Source organism: Hyperolius riggenbachi, chromosome 10, assembly GCF_040937935.1.
Source record: "Hyperolius riggenbachi isolate aHypRig1 chromosome 10, aHypRig1.pri, whole genome shotgun sequence".
Taxonomy (NCBI): domain Eukaryota; kingdom Metazoa; phylum Chordata; class Amphibia; order Anura; family Hyperoliidae; genus Hyperolius; species Hyperolius riggenbachi.
The window spans coordinates 37,085,187-37,112,216 of record NC_090655.1 but is presented as its reverse complement, the minus strand read 5'-3'; the positions used below and the strand labels follow the sequence as shown (position 1 = coordinate 37,112,216).

Genomic DNA, 27,030 nt, shown 5'->3' with positions numbered 1-27,030 from the left:
CTTGCACAGTAGCGCGGAGCCACTCCTACAAGGTCAAAAGAGTAGTAAATGCATATAAACTCTACAGAAAAGATGGAAGAAGAAAACAAATTGTCATAGCTACTCTGTTAGCATTGGTGTATTGTATTTGATCTAAAATAATGCCTAGTAGATCCACGTTGCCTTGTTAAATCATGTGTCTGCCATTTGCAGGCACCGTTTCATGTGTTTCAACATCATGCGATTACTCCCATTCTCTAACTGCCCCCCAGTGATAGTGCTCAGTGGATCTTTCATACAGTGTGCATTATATTTACATGGAAGCCTGAAGTATTAGCACCTTCACTAACAACCTGGAATGATGGGTAATTCTGGATAATACCCTTCCCATCAGCTCCTCAATAGGCACAGAAGTGGGGTAGGGAACCTATGGCTCAGGAGCCAGGTGACTGCATCTGGCTCGCAGACAAATCGGTAGACGTTGATTCACTAAGCTGCGCTGCTCAAGAAGCGCAGCTTAGTGTGGCAGCGCAAGTAACATTTTCAAAGTAGTGCATGCTACTGCTGTAGTGGGGTTGTCGAACTTAATCATGTAAGGGGCCAAAATTGAAAACAGTCTAAGTTGTGGGCCAAACATTTGTTGAACAATCTCAATCTAAGTGTCAAATCTCTAATAACCGTGAGGTGCCATGGCTCCTCCCCCTTCTGTAGAGTGGCCCAGTGGAGCAGTTTAATATTTACCTGCTCCAGTGCGGTTCTGGGTCTCCTCTGATCTTCCTGACAGCCACATGCTCTATGCTGCATACCTTTGGCTCCTGAGGTATGTCACGTGATTAGGAGAAGGAGTTATTGAAGCACAAAGCATGCAAAGAAAAACAGAAGAGACACAACCCATCATTGGATCCAATAAGGGGGCCCTCATGCTAATTTCATGGGGGGGCGCATTTGGCCTGGAGTTTGACACGTGTGTCCTAGAGGCTTTGCTCCAGAGCTGCGGCTCGGGTTCTCTTTCATGAAACCATACTAAATTAACATTGAACATACTGATCTGTAAGAGCAACAACTCTACTCTTGTGTTAAAAAGAAACCGTAGCCAAGAATTGAACTTCCTCCCAATCAGTAGCCGATACCCCCTTTCCCATGAGAAATCTATTCCTTTTCTCAAACAGATCATCAGGGGGCTCTGTATGGCTGATATTCTGGTGAGCCCTGAACCTAGCACTGAGGTACTGACATCACACTGTGGGAGCCGTGTTGCATTGTGGGAAATGACAGCTGTTTACAGCTGCCAAAAATGCAAGCAGCATCTCCCTTCCAGTGATATCACCTGCCAGCAGTAAAAATGTCACCATGTGATTGTTAGAATGTAAATCAGGGAGAGGAAAGATTTTACAATGGGCAAACACTAAATAATTTATACATAATTATTGTAAAAATTGAGCACTTTATTACAATAATTTTCACTGGAGTTCCTCTTAAATTTCGATTTGGTATTATATCTGCTCTTCATGTAATTTACTTTTTGTTTTGCAGGTGGCGCTCTCTGACATCTGTTGGGCAGCGAGTTCCAGGATCTCGCTTTATTGCCTTCAAAGTTCCTCTGAAAGGGGTGAGTAGAGGACAGACCTACTTGCTGAAAGCTATCAGGAGAAATTAGAGTACGCTGTCATAATAACAGATGGCATCCGCTCGCTATCAATGCTAACATTGTTTTCATTCTTTATGAACACGAGAATGCTAAGAATGAGCTGCAGGGCTTGTGAGGTGTAGTAAATAAGAGTTTTGGGTGTATAACCCCACTTGAATACAAAACATGCAGCGTTACAAGAAAGATGTGCTTCTATCAGATCTTGTGTCTGAGAGTCACATTAAAATACATACATAAATAAAAATCTTAAAATAAGCATAAGTAAAATAACTATTTACTATATATACAGCTCATACTAGGAACACCAGGTTTAACCCTAAACTGACACTGCTGATATTTCTAAGCCAAGTGGAAGCAAAACGTCTTTTTTTTTTCCTTTGGTTTGATTTGGAATTTTTCCACCAGCGGTAGGCCTGGGGCTATTCAGTGTCCTGCCTCCTTGTCTTGGGATGTTTTACGCTTGCTGAAGAGCAGAGATGTTCATTTTTAATGTAGTAGCTTAGTATGTATTTTTAAGTGCAAATGAATCCATAGAAAAGACAATGTACAGCATATAATTAGGAGTAAGCAGTCATTCTGCACAAAATAATTTTACAGCAGAAAGTGCGTTTTCATTCCTTTCATACATTTTTACTGATGATGAAATGCTACACTTGTACAAGGGGTCTTAAAGAGAGCCAGAGGTGGGGAAATAAAATGTAAAACTATGCTACCTGATCCAGGGGGTTGGGCCATCCCCGCCGCTCTCCACCGTGGCCTGATATCCTTAATTCTCTCTCAGCGTGCAGGGAGGCGGGGTAGTGGCAGGGGGCGCAGCCAGGGAGAGAGAGAGCTGCCCAATGGCAGCTAGGGAAAGCCTGGGAATCCCTCTCCTCCTTTTCCCTCGATTAGTGACGCCGCTTGGACTGTCCACTAGGCACATCCCCCAAATGTTTTATGTGCCCCCAGGCTAATGCATTTATACTTTACCTGTCGCTCTGCACTGTATTTTCACATGTCGCCCCACCTGGCTGCAGGCCTTATAGCACGTGGCGCGTGTGTATGACATCACATACGCCTCCCATGTGCTAAAAGCTGGTAGATATGTCGGACCAGACTGCAGAAATACAGCGTGGACTCTCAGGGGTCAGCCGATAAAGTATAAATGCACAAACACCAGGGGGCACATAAAACATATGGGAGGGTTAGCAGCCAGGCTCCCATTTGTATGCTGAGATAAGCTTGTTACTGTAGCAAAAAAAAAAAAAAACTTCCCAGAATCCTGCTGGCACTGTGCAGTTCCTGTTGTTAGGCAAAGACATCTGGCCCAGGTAAAAAGAAAAAAAATAGGGGACATAAAGGAACATATTTTACAAATTTCTTTTAATGTTTATTTTTGGATGTTAAAGCTCACTTTAAAGGTAATATCCAGGCAACATAAAAAAAAAAAATCTACTTACCCGGGGCTTCCTCCAGCCCCTGGCAGCTGTTATAACTCACGCCACAGCTCTGCTCTCAGCCGTTGGTCCCCAGTCCCCATCCAGTGCAGAGGCCGACCTCTCCAGCCTGCATGAACGCCACTGTCAAGTCCACATTGTCCAGAGTGTACTGCGCAGGCACAAAACTACTACACCTGCGCTGTACACTCCAGACACTGTAGACTTGATTGATAATGGCACTTGTGCAGGCTCAATAGAGGACAACCTGGCAAAGTAAATGCAAGTACGATCACTTACCGAACACTGTCCCTTGTTGCTAACAAAGTTTACATCATCATGTGCAAAAGTCCATTTTTAGATGTTCATGGTACTGAAATTAGCATAACTCCCTATCATCTGACCACCTCAGCTCCTAGTGATTGACCATGTGTCATGAGGTGTGGGTAGGGAACATCTTACTAGGTTGTGGCTGACAGGACTATTGGTGCGCTACTATTCCCTATACAGTCTGAGTGCAGGTTAACATTGAATCACTCCACATTTCAACCCTCACACAAAACTAAGAATAATTTGCAATTCATTGATCCACTAGACACATTCATGCACCCCAGCGTCCCATTTTGAGATTATTGTGCCCGAACCAAACCCTCTGTAGCTTGCGTGTTCTGTATATGCTAAGAGTTACTCAAATCATTTATCATCAGCTTGGCAGGCAGTGGAAACATGGGAATGACTGGCTTTCCTGTAAGGCCTGGCAGTTCTTAGTAACTTTTCCAGTTTCCAAATGGCTAGTTTCTCCTCCATGCTCATTGCTTAGTCATGTGTGTTTAAGCGTAAGCAAAGTTCTTAAATGCAGTATATTGTCTTCTAACTTTATTATTTGCAACATATAATCCTTAAGGCTAATTTCACACCAGGACGTTGCGTTAGAGGGGGCGTTAAGGTCGCATAACGTCCCCCTAACTCAACGCCTGGGGGTGCTGGATCTGGACGTCAGAGTGAGCCGCGTTGTGCAGCTCACTCTGGCGTCAGTGATGCCGTGATGCGCACTCTTGTGCGCATGCGGCATCACGTGGTCCCGCTGGCCAATCGCCGCACAGAGCGGCTGCTCCAGGAAGTAAACACTGCACGTCATAACGTGCAGTGCATATTAATTAGCCATGTGCCTGGCCGCTCTCCGCTCCTCCCCAACATTACTGAGCATGTGCAAGCAGTCTAACGCGGCTCAGCCGCGTCCAAAGTACTGCATGCAGTACGTTGCCTTGTGACGCAGCGTTTCAATGTAACGCAACGTGGGCACTGTGACCAGCCCCATTGATTTTTCATTACTGTGCGGTGGGCTGCGTTACAGGCTGCTCTAACGTGCGCCTGTAACGTCCCACTGTGAAACCAGCCTAAAGAGTACCTAAGCTATAATTGACAATGCCTGTCAGGACAAGCTATGTCTTCGGGCTCTTTTCCACTGGGAAGAACGATTGCCAGATCAATTGCGCTGTGTTGTGATTGCTACGTTTGCCCCATGAAGCCAGTGGGAACAAAGCGCGATTGCATGAACCATCATGCAAACTGGCGATTGCGTTCCAGGAAAAAACAAAGCGCGCGAGTGGGAAATAAACGCCACAATTTACATGTAAATTACGATGCTCAATTGGCAACAGGACTGCGATCCGTCTTTTGAAGCGGATTGCAGCTTAGTGGAAAAGGGGCTTTCATGATGGGGAAGGGAGGGGTCAGGAGGTTAAATACTCCCCCGTCTTGATGTCTTCCCTCCAGGCAGGAGATTGCTCCGCCTCCTTTCCAAGCTTGTCAGTTTTTTTTTCAAAGTGCCTGCCAAGGACCTGGCCACACCCATCTGTGTTACCGTGGCCCACCCCCAGATCAGTAGCCGCTGCCAAGCTGAGGGCAGGCCATGGCAACGCAAGTTTCCTAAGGGTGTTTGGAAAACATTTCTGCGACTGCACAGCTGAGGAGGGGGGAGGATCATAACCTGTTACCACGAAGACATCAGGAAAGGGGAGTAACCCACGACCACCTCACCCACCCTTCTGTCCTCATTAAGACAGAGCCTGTCATGGATGAGCTCTGTCAATTTAAGCTTAGGTACTCTTTAATGTGACCAAATTGCTACTGAATCAATGTCAACCACAATATTTTCCATTACAGGCTACCAACAAACGTGTGACACAGAACCAGAAGTTTACTCCTAAGGATCTGATCACCAGCATCCGCAGCCAAAATGAAGAACTTGGAATGATCATAGACCTGACAAACACTGAACGCTACTACACCACTAAGGTAAGAGTGTGAGTGTTCTGCACATGAATTTCTGTTTTGTGGTAGCCACATAATGCAGATGTACTCCACAAATCACTCCATAGAATGCAACGAGTCAATAAAATGAGAACCTGTAAGCTAAATGATATTGTACTTTTAATAGAATGATTAATTAGGATCAGTTTTCCTTGGTGTGTACTCCAGCTTTTACACAGGAACAACCAATGATTTCAATCAGGGTTAGAGGTTCCTTCTGCTGTGTATGCGCGGTTTGTGAATTTGCACGTACCCAGGGCAAGTCCTAGACTTTTTGATGCCTGAGGCAAACTTGTGAGCATGCGCCCCCCCGATTTGGAATAATCGCACATCACCCGAGAGACATGACATGCTGCCGCTGAACACACTGGCTGGCTGGTTGGCTGTGACAAACAAACTGCACAGCCAGTCAGCTGTCCTCCATTCCTCCTCAGTCAGGACAGCAGAGCCAGCTCCTCCCTTCTGCTGTGCAAGTCAAATGAAACACTGCTGCTCTCCTGCCTCCCCCTCCTCACTCAGTCAGACTCCCCACACAGCACAACAAGCTGCTTTTCCCCATTGATGACCTCTTCACCTCGCTCTCCTCTCGCTTCTCCTCCTACTCTGACTGTATGCTGTTAGTGTACAAACATGCTGCCTCTGTAATCTCTGCACCTGATGCAAATGTTTCACCTTGCTTCATGAGAGAACCAGCCCTGCGCCTACTCAGTAAAAAATACACTTGTTACTGCCTCGGATGCTTCTAGCCCAACATAGAGAAAAGATATTCGTACATGGAACACACTGCAGCCTACGGAAACCTTGAAGTGGTTACAATAGAGATTAAAGGGCCAGGTTCCTTGCTGCAAATCCCATCCATTTCCCTGCATATAAATTCGGGCAGGGAATCGCAGCCTGTTGAAATCTATAGGCTGCCGGCCAATTCACATGTGCAGTAGAAAGCTTTTTTTTTTTTTTTTACCTTCAATGAATGATTGCTGCTATAGAGCAATAATTCACTTTTAAACAAGTGCATGCACAAGCAATAACCGGGGTGCACGCACACAGGTGCAGAACATGACTCTCGCATCCCGGAAGCTTAAAGGACATCCGAGGTGAAAATAAACAGAGAAAAACAATTGTATCAATCCTCCTCTTAAAAAGGCCTTTTCTTTATATATTGCACAGTTTTATTTTATATTTAAATCCAGTTTTTAGGTTATTATTGTTCCATTGTCTCTGCTCAATGACACCTTCATTGAAGTATGCCAGAGCTCAAATCTATGACATATTGATCCTTTTTATATCTCTCCTTCTCTCAGAAGCCATTTACTGACAGGAAAGTGTTTTATGGCTGCAATTACTGATCAGTGAGGGTTATGCTATAGACTGACCCAGTCCGACCTGGTCCCACCCGAACAGAAACTGTCACTTGCATACCTAATGTTTAACTCTTTCAGGGAGAGAGAAAAAAAGCAACACAGCCTAGTTATTTGTGCGCTAGGCACTGTACATACACATGTCTAGCTCATCATGTCACATGTCACCTCGGTTGTCCTTTAAGGACAAATTAGGATGCGCAGTGTTCTTTCCAGAATTTTTTTCCAGCTGGGTGGCATGAAATAGTAGCCGAGTGGGGCGCGATGGCAGAATACACAATTCTGCTTACAGCATAGGAGAAGGATGAGAAGGTGAGCTTATGACAGCCGGATGTTTACCAAAATTAGCCGGGTGGAGCAGTCGGCTAAAAGAGTCTGGGGAGAACACTGATGTGAGAGTCAAGTCCATGAATCTTAACTGGTTAAAATAAAACAACCTGTCTTCAAGGACACCAAACAGTAGGACCTCATTAGGTCCTACAGTTACTGTGATTTTACTACATGCTGAACTGCTTTGTTTCCTTAATTGACCCTATTTCCTTATTTCTGCTGTAACACAGGATTTACCCAAAAGTGTGCAATATGTGAAGCTGCACACAGCAGGGCTGAAAATCCCAGACGATGCCACAATCCACCAGTTCAAGAGAGTGGTCAGACAGTTCATGTTCGACAATGCTGATAATGGTAAGGCCTGACATTCCGGGACACTAAAAATACATGCAAACCTTCTACAGTAACAGAGAAGATTGGCAAACACTATAAATGTGTGCAAGACACACATTCATATGTGTCAAAAATGTATATTAGGACCGTATACAATCCTAATGCTTCGACTTGTTTGGAATATAACAATTAATAAAAATATCTTGCTTGGATACTCTAATCTCTCTCTGCTAGCAGAAAATATAGAAACTGAAAGCAGAAGTCCTCTGTTATTGTCCCATACTGCCCCCTAGTGACAAGTGGCAATAAATACACATTACTGCAGTACTAATTACAAGCAAGGAAATGTAACAAATAAGATATAAAAAAAAATGCTAATATAAATTGGCCTAGAGCACTTGTAAGCCTCTAAATAAATTGGCTGTTAAAGCTAATGCCAAGTATACACATCCAATCTTGCCACTTCCACAGATTTTTAAATACTATAAACAGATTGTGTAGTCAAGCTCTCATACTAAATGGCAGTGGTAAAATTGGCCAATCAAGATTGTGTACTTGGCTTTAGAACAACACTTAAAGGAGCCCATACACTAAAGGGGCCCATACACTAAGCCGATTTTCTGGCCGATTGATCGTTTGCAAATCGGTTGGCCAATCGACCGATCGATGGCCGATTTTGATCGATTTCGATGGATTTCCATCGAACTGGCAGGGTGGAAAATTTAGGTCGATCTGATGAGATTGCTTATCAGTTTGCATTGGCCTTAATGGAAATCTGATGGCAAAAAAATGCCATCAGATCGAATTTCAATAGATTTCAAACTGAAATCTATTGGAATTCTATCCTGGTAAAAAATGTTCTAAAAACGCATCAGATAGATCATCAGATGCATTTCTTATCTATCTGCTGCCAATCTGACGAGTGTATGGGCACCTTTAGCCGATTTTTGGCCGATCGATCAAAATGGATCGAGGTCGATCTGTTGAGATTGCTTTTCATTTTGCATTGACCCTAATAGAAATCTGATGGCAAAAAAATGCAATCAGATCGATTTTCAATAGATTTCAAACTGAAATCTATTGGAAATCTGTTCCTAGTAAAAAAATGTTCCTAAACACATCAGATAGATCAGAAATCCATCTGCTGATCTATCTGCTGCTAATCTAACGAGTGTATGGCCACCTTTACAGACACTAGTTCAAAGACTCCCTTACTAAAGCAGAGGCTTTCTTCATTGAATACGTTTGCCTTGATTGGTTGATGCTGTGTAGCCAGGTATCTACATGAAGAAGAAAACATCTGGGATCTAGTGTCTGTGAAATGGATGTTGCTTTATTCTAAACTTTATTAAATGAATTTGCTGCATTTGAGATATTCGGTATATCCTGGTTTGTAAGATGTGTACAATCAAAATCCACAGGTATCTGCTTGGCATTATAATGCCATAATAATCCCACCCGCATGCCTAGTACACACCATACAGTTTTCTGTAAAGTACTGGTAGAGACTGGTGCATTATCTCTGGTGCATTGTCTTCTGGTTATCTCCTGCTGAGTAGAACAATGCTTAATTGCTAGGCAGATAGATGGTTAGATAATTTCTAACATGTATTTATATAGCGCCTACATTATGCAGCGCTGTACAGAGTTTGTCTACTGTCCCTCAGAGGGGCTCACAATCTAGTCCCTACCATAGTCATATGTCTATATCATGTAGTGCATGTATCATAGTCTAGGGCCAATTTAGGGGGAAGCCAATTATCTTATCTGTATGTTTTTGGGGATGTGGGAGGAAACCTGAGCGCCCGGAGGAAACCCACACAGACACAGGGAGAACATACAAACTCTTTGCAGATGTTGACCTGGCTGGGATTTGAACCAGGGACCCAGCGCTGCAAGGCAAGAGCGCTAACCACTACGCCACCGTGCTGCCCTAACATGTTGGAAATTATCCATCTGACATGCAAACCTAACAGAAAATTGTATGGAATGTACCTAGCATTACCATACAATCTTGGTTGTACAATCTTACCAAAGAAGATAGAAGATCCAACAGACTCAAAATACTTTGAAAATATTGTTTTGGTAAACTGTCATATAACATGAAAGGGGTAAAATTGAATAACAACAATTATATGGTGTATGGCCAGCCTAATACTTCACTTTGACAGCTGCCCAATTAATTCAGTGGAAAAGGGAAGATGTTCGTTTTCAACATACCGGTACTAATGATCGGTACTAGATGAGCATGGTTGGTAGGGGTAGACATACTGTACCTCCACACTGGCTCCTGTACTTGCATAAAGGCAGAGTGATTTGACGTGGCAAATTAGCTCCTGTGAAAGAGTAACTGTCTGGCATAAAATCAATTATTTATTTTTATCTGGTAAACCAGTAATAAGGATGCTAATCAGGCAATCCAAAAGTTAAAATCACTATTACTTTTCTTGTTGATAAATTATCATTCCCCAGTTTACCTGACTCTTATTTGGTACACAAGAGAAGTTGCAGGGCATGCTGGGTTGTCTTTTTTTGCTTCCTTACTTCCCCAAGGACTTAAAGAGAACCCGAGGTGGGTTTGAAGAATATTATCTGCATACAGAGGCTGGATCTGCCTATACAGCCCAGTCTCTGTTGCTATCCCAAACCCCCCTAAGGTCCCCCTGCACTCTGCAATCCCTCATAAATCACAGCCACGCTGCTGGCAAACAGCTTGTCAGAGCTGGCTGTGTTTATCTCTATAATGTCAGTCTGCTGCTCTCCCCGCCTCCTGCAGAACTCCAGTCCCCGCCTGCATCCCTTCCCTCCCTGCTGATTGGAGGGAAGGGACGGGGGCAGGGACCAGAGCTATGCAGGAGGCGGGGGAGCAGCTGAGACTGACACTACAGATGTAAACACAGCCTCACAGCATGGCTGTGATTTATGAGGGATTGCAGAGTGCAGGGGGACCTTAGGGGGGTTTGGGATAGCAACAGAGGCTGGGCTGTATAGGCAGATCCAGCCGCTGTATGCAGATAACATTCTTTAAACACACCTCGGGTTCTCTTTAACTAATGCAGCCTGGTTGGCTGAAGCCTCTTTCCCTCCTGTTTTCCCCTCCCACACCTCTGTTCCTCTCTGATTGGCCAAAATTTCTCAGGCTGAAACAGTGCACTCTCTATAGTGAAGGACGGGCAAATCAGGCAGAGGAGACTAATGCTACGTACACACATGCGACAACGATCGTTCGTTAAGAACGACGAACGAACTTTTAATTGATGAAAGAACGACCTAAGTAAAGGTAGTTTTAAAATGTGTGTAACGATCTGATCGTTAAAACGAACGTTACATCACAGAAAGCAACTATTGCGCCTGCGCATAAAAATGAGAAGTTCCATGGAGAAATAGTGAAATGCGCATGTCAAGCCTAGTACGAACGACCGTTTCCAACGATGTACTACTTTTGCAAACGATCGTCGTTGGTTAAAATCCGCCGAGACAGAACTTTCTTTTGTAGCGATTTGGCTCGTTCGTCGTTTGCCTTAATAGTCGGTGGTTCGTTTTTTGTAACGATCGTCGTTGGTAAAGATCGGGGAACGATCGTTACAAACGACTATAGTCGCATGTGTGTACGCACCTTAAGGGTGGATATTACATCACGACTGGCTTCAAAATAGCCACAGTAAATATGGAAACTGTCTAGAATAGGATTCTCTACTTTTCCTTTATAAAATTCACAGGAATCATAACATGGACAGAGCAATACATATGTTATGTAAGTAGGGCAAGTATTTATCTACTTATATATTTGGTGTTTTTTCCTGAGATAGTATGGCTGAAAGCTCCTCTTTAAGCAAAGAAAAAAATCTCTGATTTCAACAAATCTTCATTGTATGTATTATGTGCAAAATGGTGACCCTTAATATATTGGTGCTAAAGCAATAAGTAATGTATGTATGTATGTATGATAAAGTTGCATAATGGTGCCATAGCAATAAGCAAAGTACATATGATAAACATGCATATAACATATCTTTTTCTCACTGCAGACAAACTAATTGGAGTCCACTGTACAACTGGAATTAATAGAACAGGATATCTCATATGCAGGTAAGATGCATTTTGAGGTACTATTTAAAGAGACTCTGAAGCGAATTTATTTTGCCATGTTTACCTTTTAATTAGCTTCAGAAGTCTCATCAGCGGTAAACCGCCACATCCCCGCCATAAAACGAGGGCTGCAGAGCCCCCAAATCCCTGGGCAAACATCCACGATCAACTTGGTAATGGATTGTGCTGCCCTGAGAGGCAGATCTATGAGCTGTAGCTCTGCCTCTCTTGTTGTCAATCGCCGCCTCTCCCCGCCCCTCTGCCTCTTCAGGAAGCACCGGCCAGATCAAGACCTCCCCCCCGGGATTGGATTTGGGGGTCTGCAGCCCTTGTTTTTCAGCTGGGATGCAGTGGTTTGCGGCTGATGAGAGTTCTGAAGCAAAGTAAAGGGTAAATGTAGCAATTTGTTTTTGCTTCAGACTCTCTTTAAGGCGGATCTGAACTTAGAACATCCCCTCTGCACTAAAAGATATGCAACAGCATAATGACCTTTTAACAAAAACATTTCTTTGTTACAGCTGATAAAAATGCTAAAATAAATCTGCACTGTTTCTACTTCCTGATTCATGAAAGCAGACCTATTGCTTCCACGGGGGCAACTATAGCTTGCTACCTATACTTGAGGGCACCTACACCTGACTTACTATACTGGGGGCACCTATAGCTGGCTACCTTTACTGAGGGACCTACACCTGACTACTTATACTGGAGGAACCTACGCCTGGCTTCCTATAGGGGGGAAACTTTCAACAGACTTCCTATACTGAGGGCACCTATGCTTGGCTACCTATAATTAGGGCACCTATACAGTAGACCCTACACTGGACTGGAAGCACCTATACCTGGCTACCTACTTATACTGAGTCTGAGGGTGTTTTTTTTTTTTTTTTTTTTTGGGGGGGGGGGGGGGGGGGGGTGCACTGTGGCTATAATGCATGGTGCAAATTGTTGGTGCTGTGCTATCAATCCAAATGGAAGGGGGCCTGTGTGTGTGTGTGCGTGTGCATCGGCGAAGAGGATGAAGGAGAGGGGGTGGGCACAAAAATCAGGTTTCGCTCAGGGCGCTGTGAAACCTAAGGCCGGCCCTGGCTGCCACCTGTATAACCATAGTTATGAAAAGAGAAGGGTGAAAAGCATGCACTGAAATGCTCATAGGCTTGAAGGAGTGTTTATTTATCTTTGTATGCGTCAAGAGTGGTGCAACTAAATATTTGGAATTAAAAAAATGTTTGGTTTGGGTCCGCTTTAAGATGCAGGTTTTTATGTCGAGTAGAACAGGGCATCCCATTACGTCATGTAGGAAAGCTATGACTTGCTTCCAAAAGTCTTCCAAATGGGGACATTGCCACAATAGGTGGAGATAGGTGAGGTTTGTGATATAGGGAGGAAAGGTTTTACAATAGGCAAACGCTGACAAAATAATTTATAAACATTATACATTTTAAAAAAGCTGTTTGTTTTTCCTTAGGTTATTTTCACTACAGTTCCTCTAAGTCCACTTGTAACTTTTTAGTTTTTTGTTTTTTTTACATAATTTTTCAGGTATATGATTGATGTCGAAGGGTGGCGGCCCTTGTATTCAATAAATGGTATGTATGACTGCGTTGCTTTGTTTATGTTGTTTAGAAAACGGAGCTCAGAGTTTTAAGTGACTTTCTTTTGTTTTAATAAGCTTTTGCACACGCGCGAGGCCACCCGATTGAAGGAGCGGTTTATGCCGAGGACCTTATCAAAGGAGCTGCACGAAGGTATGAACATTGCCCCTCTGCTTTCCAGCATTTACAGTTATTCAGATAACAATTGCTTGAAGCAATGATGAGCGAAAATGGCGACATTCCTTTTGCATTCATTTTTGTGAAAATAATGCTAATTGACTTTCAAGCGAAAATGCCATTGAAAATCATTTTGTAATAAGTATGTACATTTTTTGCGCTAAAAATAATCAATTTTGCGCTAAAATAACGTTTCTGGCTGGTTTTTTTGCAATTTTTCACAAATCAGTTTCCTTTGGACCATTTTGCAAAAATACAATTGTTTTCGCAAATATTTTCTCAAAATCTAAAATAGCATTTTCCATGCGAAAATGACTATGGTGAAAAATCGCAAGCAACTCTGGCTTGAAGCACCATAATCCTAACATCTCATCTCAATCCGCCTGTATGTTCGCTGCAGGTGTGTGACTACTGAAGCCAAAATATCAGCATGACAACCAGGCTAAAGATGTTTGTTAACCTCCCTAAAGATGTTTGTTAAAGCAGTAGGATTAGCCATACTATGCCAGGGGAAAAAACACATATATATAGTTAGATAAATGCTTGATCTACGTACATAACACATGTATTGTACTGTCCACGTTTTGATTTCAGTGAATGTTATATGTAAATGAAGAGAATTCTGTCCCTGGTGGGGGCCATGTCTTTTGCCCACAGTTTAGGCTAAATCCTGATGTCATTTCTGCCCTTTACTTTTTTCTTTTCTCCTCAAATCTCTGTGTCACCTCAGCCTTGCCTGTAAACACAAGTGAGTAGGGGATCGGGTTTCAGATAAGCAGCTGGCAGGGAAATAACGGGAAGAGGAGAAGGAATATATTATAGATAAAAAGAACCCCCAGCATGCACCTGTTTGGCACTGTCTACTAAAGGGCCAGTGCTCCTTAAGTATGTGGTATCTCCAAATCATAACAGCAGAAAAAGTTTTAAATTCAGGATTAGCATCTTTGTCACTTGCACTCAGACCAGTTACTGTTGAAACTTGATTTTTATGGTGACACCCCCACTTTATGTCATGGCTATATTTACTATTTTTCACTGACTCCGAGCAGTGCAGAAACTATGGAAAGATGCATGTCATTTTAAAGCTCTCTTTCTCCTCTTTCCAATGATATATAAACCACCGCCCTACGCCTTTTAGTTTTCGCTATATTCGCGATTGAAATTGCCGCGGCCGCGACTTCGCGAAAATAGAAAAAAACTAAAAGGAGTAGGGTGACGATTTAGGTGTCGCCAGAAAGAGGAGAGAGAGAGCTTTAAAATGATATCCATCATTCCATAGTTACATTGTATTACACAGGGCGACTTTTTCTCAAAGTCAGCAGCTCCATTCAGCAGAAAAAGTCGCCCTGTGTAATGCAATGTAACTATGGAAAGATGGATATCATTTTGAAGCTCTCTTTCTCCTCTTTCTGGTGGCACCTAAATCGTCACCCTATGCCTTTTAGTTTTCTCTATTTTTGCGATCAAAGTTGCGGCCGTGGCAATTTCGGCAATAGGGCGGTGGTTTATATATCATTGGAAAGAGGAGAAAGAGAGCTTTAAAATGATATGCATCTTTCCATAGTTTCTGCACTGCTCGGAGTCCCTTTAATGTCATTTTAGTGACGTTCTAATAAAAGCAAAACAAGTTCTGGTTCACCATGAGCTTGCTGGTTAGCCTGTACCTTTAATAAAAGAGCATTGTTTTACACACTTGATGGTGCCAGCCTTGTGGATCGATAACCTAAATCTGGACATAATCCTACCGCCAGGGAGGTTAACAAACCTCTATAGCCTGGTTGTCATGCTGATATTTTGGCTTCAGCAGTCACACACCTGCAGCGAACATACAGGCGGATTGAGATGAGATGTGGGGATTATAGGTGCTTCAAGCCAGAGTTGCTTGCGATTTTTCACCAAAGTCATTTTCGCATGAAAAATGCTATTTTAGATTTTGAGAAAATATTAGCGAAAACCATTGTATTTTTGCAAAATACAGCTTTGTGGATTGATTGCTATTTGGCCACTTGGTACTGGGACCTTGGGCATAGGCACTCTGAAGTCTTTTTGCGTGCGTGGGTGCTTCTCCACTCCTGTGACGGTCAGGTTATAAAAGCGGTGCAATTTTATCACAAGCCTTTAGACCCTAAAAACAGGAAAAAATACATAACACAGAAAGATCTGCAGCAGCTCCTGTATATAACTAACTCAGACTCGGGGTTACTGCTAAGGAGGTTAAAGGGAATTCTAGTGGGATTTGGCCTATTCCTCTTATTACAGGTTTCAGACAGCCCTAACTTTCATCTAACATCTAGCCTTACCCCATTTCCTGCCTGATGCCCCAGCCCCAACCTCGAACCCTTAAATAATGCTGGTCCTTACACTATTTCCTGACCTTTTAGCATTGGTCAAACTTGATTCCCTAAACATTACGGAGCAACCTAGTTGAAAGGGACTCTGAGCACCTCTCATGGGCATGCCTTTAAGCCAGACGACTTCCAACAAAGTCGTGCTATGACCCCTCTGGAGGAGCCTCTTGCCATAATTTTTAAATTGAAATCGAACAAAAACTATTTGGGTTAGAACAGCGATTCAGGCATCAAATGAAAGGAGAGCACAAGCTACAGAAAGGAATGCATCTTTAAGTACTTTGCAGTACTGGTCGGAGTCTCTGGGTATACCCATGAGAGGTGCTCGGAGTCCCTTTTAAAGAGAAACTGTAACCAAGAATTGAACTTCATCCCAATCAGTAGCTGATTCCCCCTTTTACATGAGAAATCTATTCCTTTTCTCAAATGGATCATCAGGGGTCTCTGTATGGCTGATTTTGTGGTGAAACCCCTCCCATATGTGATGTCAGCACCTCACAGCTCTGAAGTCCTGACATCACACTGGTAGCCTTGTTGCATTGTGGGAAATAAGAGCTGTTTCCAACGGCCATTAAAGCAAGCAGCACAACCTCTCCTTCCAGTGACATCACCTGCCAGCAGTAAAAATGTGATAAATGTCAGAATGTAAATCGGGGAGAGGAAAGATTTTACAATGAGCAAACACTGACTAAACTATTTATACATAATTATTGTAAACATTAAGCACTTTTTTTTATTACATTATTTTCACTGGAGTTCTTCTTTAACCCTCACCTGATTTAGTGAAATTGAAAAAGAAGTTTAAGGCACCCCACTTCCTAAGGAATATACATTTTGAGTCCAAGCCTAGTGATGTTTTCACAGCAGGCTGACATGCTAAAATGCCATGTATAGGTCAAAAAACTCCACCTGTGTTAGAAAGGAAAGAGTAAAACCAGAGATGGAAGATTAAAACACTAACTTGTAATAATTCCAATATTATGTTATATTTACTTATGTGCTTTCTTTTTCTGTTTATTTACTAGCAATGTTGGCATAGATCTGCCCCTGACGGAGGAAGAGAAAAGAGCGCTGGCTGGTGGAACGGACGAACTGCCAAAGTGAGCTCTCAAATTCCCTTATTATCCATGTAATGGCCATTCCCACCAGCAGTACCGGTTGCCTGGCAGCCCTGCTGATCCTCTGCATCTAATACTTTCAGCCGTAGGCCCTGAACAAGCATGCAGCAGAGAAGGCATTTCTGATGGATTAGCTGCATGCTTGTTTCTGGTGTGATTTAGACCCTACTGCAGCCAAATAGATCAGCAGGGCTGCCAGGCAACCGGTATTGTTTAAAAGGAAATAAATATGTTAGCCTCCATTTACCTCTCACTTCGGGTATCCTTTAAAGAGAAATGGGGTGGCAGATGGGACACAGAGGCATGTTCTCTGCCTCATGACATGCCTCTGTGCCCCCACACCGCCACTCTCTGCCGCCGCCCCCCCCCCCCCCCCCCACCGCCACGCTATAGCCCCCGAGATTAGCGTCAATATTTGTCGCTATCTCGGGGGTAAACATAGGGGAGAGGGATTCCCTGTTTAAATCACCCGCCAAGGGTGTTCCTGCAGGGTTTCCAGAGCTGCCATTGGGCATCTCTCTCTCCCGGGCCACGCCCCCTGCTGCTCTCCCGCTTCCCTACACACTGTGAATGAGAGGCAGTCTCTCACTCCAGCGTCGTGACCCAGAGTTCACGGAAGTGAGTGGGCCAGTGTGACCCATGGGAGCAGCGGTTTTTGCTGATCCGCTCAGCCCCCGAATCAGGTAGCTTACGCTTTTTTTTTTTTTTTTTTTGAGCCCACATCAGGCTATCTTTAATGCTTTAACAAAAAAAAAGAAAAACTGCTGGCTTGTACTGGCAGTGTTGTTGGTAGATCACTGACTAGTCCACTGGGGACAAGTACCATGTTTTCATGAGAAGTCAAAAGATAGTTGTATAAGAATGGAATGTGGCCTGTATAGATTAAGTTGTGTTATTGCTTTTACCTAAGATTCTACTTCAAGCCATGCTAAGCAGTCGATTTAACGAAAAACTGCAGGCATAGAGTTCAAGCATAACCTGTGAGTAAAAAATGTTAAGCTGCCGGTCCCATCCTTGTTATCCCTCTGGACCAGTCTTCTTCCCAAAAGCTGCTGTGCCCCTGTCGGATACAATCAGGCTGCAACCTCCAAGTTGGCCACTGCCTTTAGCTCCTTCCAGGTGCATTATGGGATAGTAGTTGGATCTGCCTTGATCGACAAGACAGCTACCCATTTACTAATGTTGTGACCAGACGCTGTGGGGAGATGGCTCTGGAAGAATTCACTCTCCTTCTGAGGCCGGTTTCAGACTGGTAACCGGCGGTATGCGTTTGTTGCGGTGCGATGGTACACATCACACTGCAACGCAAAAAAATAGCCTTCGGGGATTACCACGGCAATGTGCGGTAATCTCCCTTCTGGCTGCAAGCCAAGCAGGAAGTGAGGCTTTCCATTGCTCACATCCTGTGTCCAAAATTTGAATCGCGCAGAAGTGTATTGAAAGAATATGCTTCCGCACATGTGCGCTGCAACGCAAAAAAACCTTTGAGAGCTGGGTCGCCATAGACTTGCATGACTTCTGGGTGGCCGCACATGTTGCCCGACAACGCGCTGTTGCTCTCAAGGTAAATCAGGCACTTCCGGTGGATCGCGCCACACCGTGCCGGGTATGAAATGCCCCATAGACTTTCATTGGCATAGCGTTACCCTGCTGCAAAACAGGGTAACGCAACGTGCCAGAGTGAAAGGGGTCTGAGGGTAACAGCAGTAGATATTTTTAATCTTTTTCACTGTATTCTGTGTTAGTTACTTTTCTTACCCGTCATATGCAACAGATCTGCTCAAGAGCGTCTGTTTGAAAGCTGAACATATAAAAGTTAAGACTACTTTATTAATCAGAGCATTATCATTTATAAACTAAGTGTTGTATTGAATTTCTTGCAGAGATCGTGGCCAGATCCGGTCTCTCCTTGACCAAGCAAATGAATTTGGAGATTTTGATGCTCGGGATCGAAGACCATTGCCATTAATGAGAGCCAAGTCTGGTGATCCCTCTGAAGATTATTTTGATCCCAGAGATGGAAGAGCTCCAAATATGCTAGGTGATCATGACCTCCGCTTACCACTAGAACCTCCAGAGAGAGCTTACCTTGATGATATGCCGGAGCATATGCTTCAGAGGTTCCCGCGACCAGGGGATTACTACCCAGAAGACATGTATGACCCTGATATAGACTTCAGAAGGAAACCTTTTCCCGGCAATCATCCTAGGCCACTCATGGAACTTGAAGAGGATTATGGACAAATGGAAATGCAAAGAGGTTATGAAGACAACATGGATTTTGATATGAGGGCAAGAGGTCGGCCAAACCCAGCACATGGCTTGCAATCACGTGAATTTCCTCCAGAGATGGATATGCCGGGTCCTCGTCCTGTACCACTGTTTGCACGTGGTAAAATGAATGATCCTGGGTTTGATGAAACTGCCGGACGAATGTCCGGTAATGCAGCTTTTCAGGAAGATGAAGATGACCCCAGATTTGATCCTCATGGGCAGGAAGGAATGGCCTATCCTTTCAGAGGTCCAGGTGCTCAAAGGATGAACCCACGACCTTCGGAACAGTCTATGAGCAATAGAATGCATCCTAGAGAATCAAGATTCATGGATGAAGGTCCAGAAGAAAGGATGTACCCAAGAAATGTTCGTGGACCGGAAGGTCCTGTGGGTAAAGGATTCCCACCAAGAAATCCCAGGATGATGAATGCACCTATGGGTCCCATGGCAGGTCCCAGAGATGAAAGGATGCACCCAAGAGATCCCCAATTCATGGATAATCAAATGAATGACCCAAAAAATACCAAAGGAATTAAAAGTTTGATGAGTTTACGTCCTATGGAAAGTCTACCGAACCAAAGGAAGAATGCTCCGTTCAGGGAAGGCCAAGGAAATGAGAGAATGGAAGGACCTTTGAATGAAAGGATGCCCCCTAGAGATGTGCGATCTATGGAAGGTCCTATGGCTGCTAGAGATCCACGACTCATGGAAGGCTCGATGAATGAAAGGATGCATCCAAGAGCTGGACGACCTATGGAAGGTCATGATATGGACAGTGAGAATTATGAAATAATGCACCCAAGTGGTATGGATGGCACTATGAATGATCAGATGTACTCAAGGGATCCGAGAGGTATGGATGTCCCCAAAAATGACCGGATGTATCCAAGGGATGTTAGAAGCATGGGTGGCCCTATGAATGATCGGATGTACCCAAGGGATACACAGGCCTATGATGCTTCCATGAATGATCACATGTACCCTAGCGATGCAAATGCTATGGAAGGGCCTACGAATGATCACATGTACCCAAGGGATACTGGAGCCATGGATGGTCCCATGGGTGATCAAATGCGACCAAGAAATGCTCGAGCAGGCGAAGGTTCAATGAACGAATGGATGCCTCAAAGAGATGGACGAGCCATGGGTGCACCAGTAAATCAGAGGATGGCTCAAGGTGATTTTCAAGGGAATAAACCAAGACCTTTGGATGCAGCAGCAGGGGAGTACTACAATGACCCAAGGTAAAATTACTGTCTATTTACTTATGAGTTTTCCATTCCCTGTTGATTTTGCTAGTTTGCCCTTGATCAAGAAATGACCGGTCTGTAATTGCAATGGTAGGTTTATTGAAGCTGTGATAGACAGAATACCAACAAAAGAGCCCTCAAAAACCCAGAGCCCCTTAGTCAGAGCTTGATGTGCATTGTAATAAGTAAAATAAGTGTGTGATCCCCTATCAATAGATTACTATTAGTGCAGTGGCCAAAGGCTTGTTGGCAATCACAGAGGTCAGACGTTTCTTGTAGTTGGCCACCAGGTTTGCACACATCTTAGGAGAGATTTTGGCCCACTCCTCTTTGATGATCCTCTTCAAATCAGTAAGATTTTGAGGTGGCGTACTCATCCACAGGGGTCTGCTCCTGTGGGATCCACCATCTTCTCCACGAACCGACCGCAGCTATCGCACATTCATTATCCTTGCAAGTGCATGCTTGCGCACCCACCACACTGCATTCTGGGAGATGTAGTCAATGGATTCAAGTGCATCTCTGTACTCGCATGCCCAGACTACATAGTCCATCATGCACTGCAGCAAGCATGCGTACGCCTTCGCCAGGAAAATGAAAATGTGGCATAGTGCGGTCTCCATGGAGATGAGGTGGATCCCATAAGGACAAGTGGCCAGAGGAACACCCGCCGTAGGCAAGTAATGACGCTCACCCCAAATACTCACTATTACGAACTCCCTTTTAGTGAGGTTCATTAAGAAAAAAAATGTGATTCCAGGTGCTCAGTTTGATTAGCTAAAAATGTCTTACATTATATAAAATAGGGTTAGATTTGGGTGATTTTTGAAATACGGTTTTTGATCATTTAACCACTTCACAACGGAGGGGTTTTACCCCTGAAGCACCAGCGCAATTTGTACATTGCAGCGCTGCTTCCATTCATTTTTTACTGTGATATGATTGGTTATTGGGGACTGGGGTCCCCATAACCAATCATTCCACTGCAGAGCGGGGGTGTGTGTGTGCGCGCGCGGGTCGCGGGGGCGCGCGATCGCGTGCTGCACGTTTGTTTACATTCATTTGTTATCAATGGAGACTGCTTCTGTTTGAAGCAGTCTCCATTGTGTCCGCAATCGGCGCGTCTAATTGGATTTAGGAACGCTTGTTCCTAACATCCAATTAGTCACCTGCTGTGCTGGCTGGCTGGAGTGTGCGCGCGAGGTCCCTGCCCACTCCCAGCCAGTAAACAAATAAGTGCGCCTTTCTCCGTCCCTGGGGGTGAAGCAGTGCGCAGAGGGACGGAGAAATTTAGCACTGGGGGGGGTAAAGTGGTTAAACTTAAAGGAGGAGTCAGGGCAAATATAGTAAAATGAGTGGTACTTACCGGGGGCTTCCTCCAGCCCCAAGTTCCCAGGACCTCCCTCGCTGCAGCTCTGCCCGCAGCCGTTCGCCGCAGCTCCGACCCGGTCCCCGGCGATGACGTCAGAGCGACCTGGAGGTCGCTCTGTACTGCGCCTGCGCGATCGGCGCCGCCGATCACCGCCACGTGGGCCGGAGCGGACTGCGCAGGCGCAGAATTACTGATTCTAATACGTTTAATCCTAAACCCTAAACAAGCATGCAGCAGATCAGGTGTTTCTCACATTTTTGTCAGATCTGACAAGATTTGCTGCATGCTTGTTTCTGGTGTGATTCACTCTACTGCAGGCAGATAGCTTACCAGGGCTGCCAGGCAACCAGTATTGCTTAAAAGGAAACCAATATGACTGCTTCCATATACCTCTCACTACAGTTTTCAGATGAGTCAGGAGCAGGTGTATAATAATGTAAAAATTTTTATATTTGATGCAGCAGTCTCAGCGAAATTCATTTTTTGGAAAATTCTGTCATGTGATCCAGAGATCTGTGCCTAAACCTTACGGTGAATACACACGGTTCTTTCCCGCATCGAATGCGCCGCTCGATTCCCGACGATTCGATTCCTTCCGAACATTTCCGAGCGCATTTCAATGATTTTTAGGTCGATTGCCATGTAAAGTATGGCAAATCGACCTAACGATCCATCGAAACGCGAATCAGACATGTCGGAAATAAACGAATCGACGGGAATCGAGTGGCGCATCAACGGGAATCGAGTGCGGGAACGAACCGTGTGTATCCAGCATTAAGCCCAATCTACATGATACGATTCTTTGTACGATTCGATTAAATCCAACATGTCCGATCGGGATTCGATTCACTTCGATTTGCAAATCGAATTGCATCAAATCAAATCCCGATTGGACATGTCGGATTTAATCGAATTGTAAATAGAATTGTAATTGAATCGTACAAAGAATCGTATCGTGTAGATTGGGCTATAGAGCTGCAAGCAGGGCTGGAGTTTCTTCCACTGCACAGAGTACAGTAATACCTAAGCTTGCCCCCCTCCTCCATCTGCTTCTTTGTATGGGCGTGATCACCTTTGTGTGAAAGACTTAGTGATGCCCCTCCCCTTCTCCTCCCTGACTACCAGCAGTGGGCGATGATTGGATATAAGGGGAGGAGTCTGGACAGAACACAGAGCGCTGTACTGGCCAGCCAGCAGTATGTCCTATCAGCACAGAAAGTCCACATTACAAACAACAACAATAAAATAATTCCAAATTGGTTTATGTAAAGTGCACGGTTCTCTGTGCTTTGAAAGTTCAGACATATTCCACACAATACGAATTAAAATAAAATGAGCCTGAATCAGGGCTTTAATCAAATGTAATAACGAGCAGCAATTGTTACATAACACTTTACAGGTGCTTGCACAGTTGTCATGGTAACGTTATTAGCCAACATTTGTGAAGTAAAAAAATAACCCTGTATATTCCAAAGCACCTTAACTCCCAAAGGAGAACGATTACAAAAACCCCTCATCCTGCAAAGAGGAGGAAGAGGAAAGGGAAAGAACCTAGTGGAAATACAGACATAACGAAAACTGTCACCTGCTGCAGCCAGCGAACTTAAAGTGAAACAAACCGTAGCAATCAGTGGGTTAATAGCCAGTCTTATAAAGGAATTCAAAGTTTGTTTTAGCTTGCATGCCATGTGAAATGCATTGGAAATCTCAGGGACCCTGTAGCAGAAAGCTTCTCCCCAACTTATCCCAGAAATTACCCTGCTCTTCTATGTCCTGAGTATTCAGCTCAAGCATATGCCTCCCCATTACAAGTATAGCAAGCTTGTCCTCACCTTATCCCAGAAATGCCCCCTGCTCTTCTATGTCCTGAGTATTCAGATGAAATGTATGCCTCCCCATAACAAGTATAGCGAGCTTCTCCTCATCTTATCCCAGAAATGCCCCCTGCACTTCTATGTCCTGAGTATTCAGCTCAAGCATATGCCTTCCCCATAACAAGTATAGCAAGCTTCTCCTCAACTTATCCCAGAAATGCCCCCTGCACTTCCATGTCCTGAATATTCAGCTCAAGCATATGCCTCCCCCATAACAAGTATAGCAAGCTTCTCCTCAACTTATCCCAGAAATGCCCCCTGCACTTCTATGTCCTGAGTATTCAGCTCAAATGTATGCCTCCCCATACAAGTATAGCGAGCTTCTCCTCATCTTATCCCAGAAATGCCCCCTGCACTTCTATGTCCTGTGTATTCAGCTCAAGCATATGCCTCCCCATAACAAGTATAGCAAGCTCCTCCTCATCTTATCCCAGAAATGCCCCCTGCTCTTCTATGTCCTGAGTATTCAGCTCAAGCATATGCCTCCCCATAACAAGTATAGCAAGCTTCTCCTCAACTTATCCCAGAGATGCCCCCTGCACTTCTATGTCCTGAGTATTCAGCTCAAGCATATGCCTCCCCATAACAAGTATAGCAAGCTCCTCCTCATCTTATCCCAGAAATGCCCCCTGCTCTTCTATGTCCTGAGTATTCAGCTCAAGCATATGCCTCCCCATAACAAGTATAGCAAGCTTCTCCTCACCTTATCCCAGAAATGCCCCCTGCACTTCTATGTCCTGAGTATTCAGCTCAAGCATATGCCTCCCTATAACAAGTATAGCAAGCTTCTCCTCAACTTATGCCAGAGATGCCCCCTGCTCTTCTATGTCCTGAGTATTCAGCTCAAGCATATGCCTCTCCATAACAAGTATAGCAAGCTTCTCCTCAACTTATCCCAGAGATGCCCCCTGCTCTTCTATGTCCTGAGTATTCAGCTCAAGCATATGCCTCCCCATAACAAGTATAGCAAGCTTCTCCTCACCTTATCCCAGAAATGTCCCCTGCTCTTCTATGTCCTGAGTATTCAGCTCAAGCATATGCCTCCCCATAACAAGTATAGCAAGCTTCTCCTCACCTTATCCCAGAGATGCCCCCTGCACTTCCATGTCCTGAGTATTCAGCTCAAGCATATGCCTCCCCCATAACAAGTATAGCAAGCTTATCCTCATCTTATCCCAGAAATGCCCCCTGCACTTCTATGTCCTGAGTATTCAGCTCAAGCATATGCCTCCCCATAACAAGTATAGCAAGCTTCTCCTCACCTTATCCCAGAAATGCCCCCTGCACTTCTATGTCCTGAGTATTCAGCTCAAGCATATGCCTCCCCATAACAAGTATAGCGAGCTTCTCCTCAACTTATCCCAGAGATGCCCCCTGCACTTCTATGTCCTGAGTATTCAGCTCAAGCATATGCCTCCCCATAACAAGTATAGCGAGCTTCTCCTCAACTTATCCCAGAAATGCCCCCTGCTCTTCTATGTCCTGAGTATTCAGCTCAAGCATATGCCTCCCCATAACAAGTATAGCGAGCTTCTCCTCACCTTATCCCAGAAATGCCCCCTGCTCTTCCATGTCCTGAGTATTCAGCTCAAATGTATGCCTCCCCATAACAAGTATAGCCCCCTGCACTTCTATGTCCTGAGTATTCAGCTCAAGCATATGCCTCTCCATAACAAGTATAGCAAGCTTCTCCTCATCTTATCCCAGAAATGCCCCCTGCTCTTCTATGTCCTGAGTATTCAGCTCAAGCATATGCCTCCCCATAACAAGTATAGCAAGCTTCTCCTCAACTTATCCCAAAAATGCCCCCTGCACTTCTATTCAGCTCAAATGCATGCCTCCCGTCATAACAAGGGTAGCGTCCCCTCTCCAATAACAAGTTTAGCTTTTACCTTCTCTCCAAAACAAGTACAGCTATTGCCTCCTTTCTCCCCTTTACCCCGTTTCCTCAATAGCAAGAATAGCGCTCCCCAATAATAAGTTTAGCCTTTGGCTTTTCTCCATAACACGTATAGCTATTGCTTCTTGCTCCTTCCTTTCTGCCCTTCACCCCCCTCTTCTCAACTATCCCAGAAATGCCCCTTTCCCTCTCTGTCCCTAGTATTCAGCTGAAATGCATGGTGCATGTCAGGAGATGTAGTGTGCCCTCCCGCTGGTTCATGCTGGGAGATGTAGTGTGCTTGGCCGCTGGTGCATGCCGGAGGGATATAGTGTGCCTCCCCCTCCCGCACATATTAGACATAATTTATAAACCTCCCTCGGGGGGTTCATTTTAAATATTTTTGTGTATCAGGTGCTTGGCTCCCCTTAAGATCACATCATGCTGAATGTACCAGCCGGTGTTAAAGTGAACCTCCAGACTAAAAATCTACTCAGCAGCACTGAAAAGGCTTGGTGTTTCTTTAACAGTTTTACAGTATCAGAACTTTTTCTCTTATACAAGCCCCATTTTTAGCTGCACAGAAGAAAACTGCCTGGGCATTTTTCCCCTGATGCTGTGCAAAGCTTGATGGGATTTCTGATGTTGTTGTTCTCGTTCTGCTGTTTTGGTGCAACATTTTTTATTTTTTTTTACATTTTGAATTTGAAATTGAAGCCTAGCACATGCAGCTGGGAGGGGTGATTAGGACACAGGGCAGTTGGAACTTTGTCTCCTGCTCCCTGTCACCTCCTTTCAACCAAAAAGATGGCTGCCCCCGTGAATCACAAACATTTGCCTGTTCTTTTAAAACAGGGTGGGTAAGAGATTATATTACCTATCTATTCTAATTAACATAACTAATGTAACTTAATGACAGTATGTTTGTTTAGGCTGAAGTTCCCCTTTAAGTATCCCTTTAAGGTAGTAGGCCAAGTTTTACCCATCTGTTGAAATTTGGCTTATCTCCAGTCTTAATGGATCATCTTTAGCTGACTGCCTTGCCTGTTGCTTCAGTAATCACTTACCCTTCTTATCTCTTCCAGATCTTTTGAAGGGAGAAAAATGAATCCTTCTGAAGAAGCTCCCAGAGGAGCCAATCGGTTCGCTCCATATGCTCAAAGGAAGCCACCGCAACCCCCAGCAGCGATGGCAGGTCCTCAAGGTCCGGCTGCACACGGCTGGTATGCATGAAGAGGAAACCCACAAGCCACCAAGACAGGAATCTAATAGTTGTTTTTTGTTTTGTTTTTTAAAGGTTGATACATGTGTAAAGAATAATTCTTTTTATAACTGTAGCCGTAGACTTTGTGGAACTATGAGGTGATATAAACCTGTTATAGCTATTATTTCTTTAGACATATCTTTAAACATCTTGTCATTTTTGTTTATTGATTATGTTGTGATATAGCTAAAATAAAGGTCCACTTAATAAGGCAGCATGGTTGGTACTGGTTTTATAGGGAACGGTGGGCCTGATTTACTACATAAGTGAGCCTGCAAGACCTTGGAAAGTGGAAGAGGGGGAGGTTTTTTTTTTTTATGTACTGTGCTTTTTGAAATATGGTTTCCACTTTAAAGTGTAGCTGAGACAAAAACTCAGGTACCATACTTACCTTGGGATTTCTTAAGGCCACTC

At 44.2% G+C, this 27,030-nt stretch overlaps 1 protein-coding gene across 1 annotated transcript in view; it reads left to right on the top strand.

The window, feature by feature from the left end:
* LOC137533873 (uncharacterized) overlaps positions 1-26,830 on the top strand; it is a 77,777-nt gene extending 50,947 nt beyond the window's left edge. The window contains exons 2-10 of the mRNA XM_068255127.1: positions 1,513-1,588; positions 5,209-5,340; positions 7,274-7,397; positions 11,405-11,465; positions 13,008-13,054; positions 13,138-13,213; positions 16,611-16,685; positions 18,587-20,221; positions 26,438-26,830. Coding sequence (XP_068111228.1) covers positions 1,513-1,588; positions 5,209-5,340; positions 7,274-7,397; positions 11,405-11,465; positions 13,008-13,054; positions 13,138-13,213; positions 16,611-16,685; positions 18,587-20,221; positions 26,438-26,585 — 2,374 coding nt within the window. The 3' untranslated portion in view covers positions 26,586-26,830. The remainder of the gene's footprint in view (positions 1-1,512; positions 1,589-5,208; positions 5,341-7,273; positions 7,398-11,404; positions 11,466-13,007; positions 13,055-13,137; positions 13,214-16,610; positions 16,686-18,586; positions 20,222-26,437) is intronic.
* Positions 26,831-27,030: the final 200 nt, after the last annotated feature.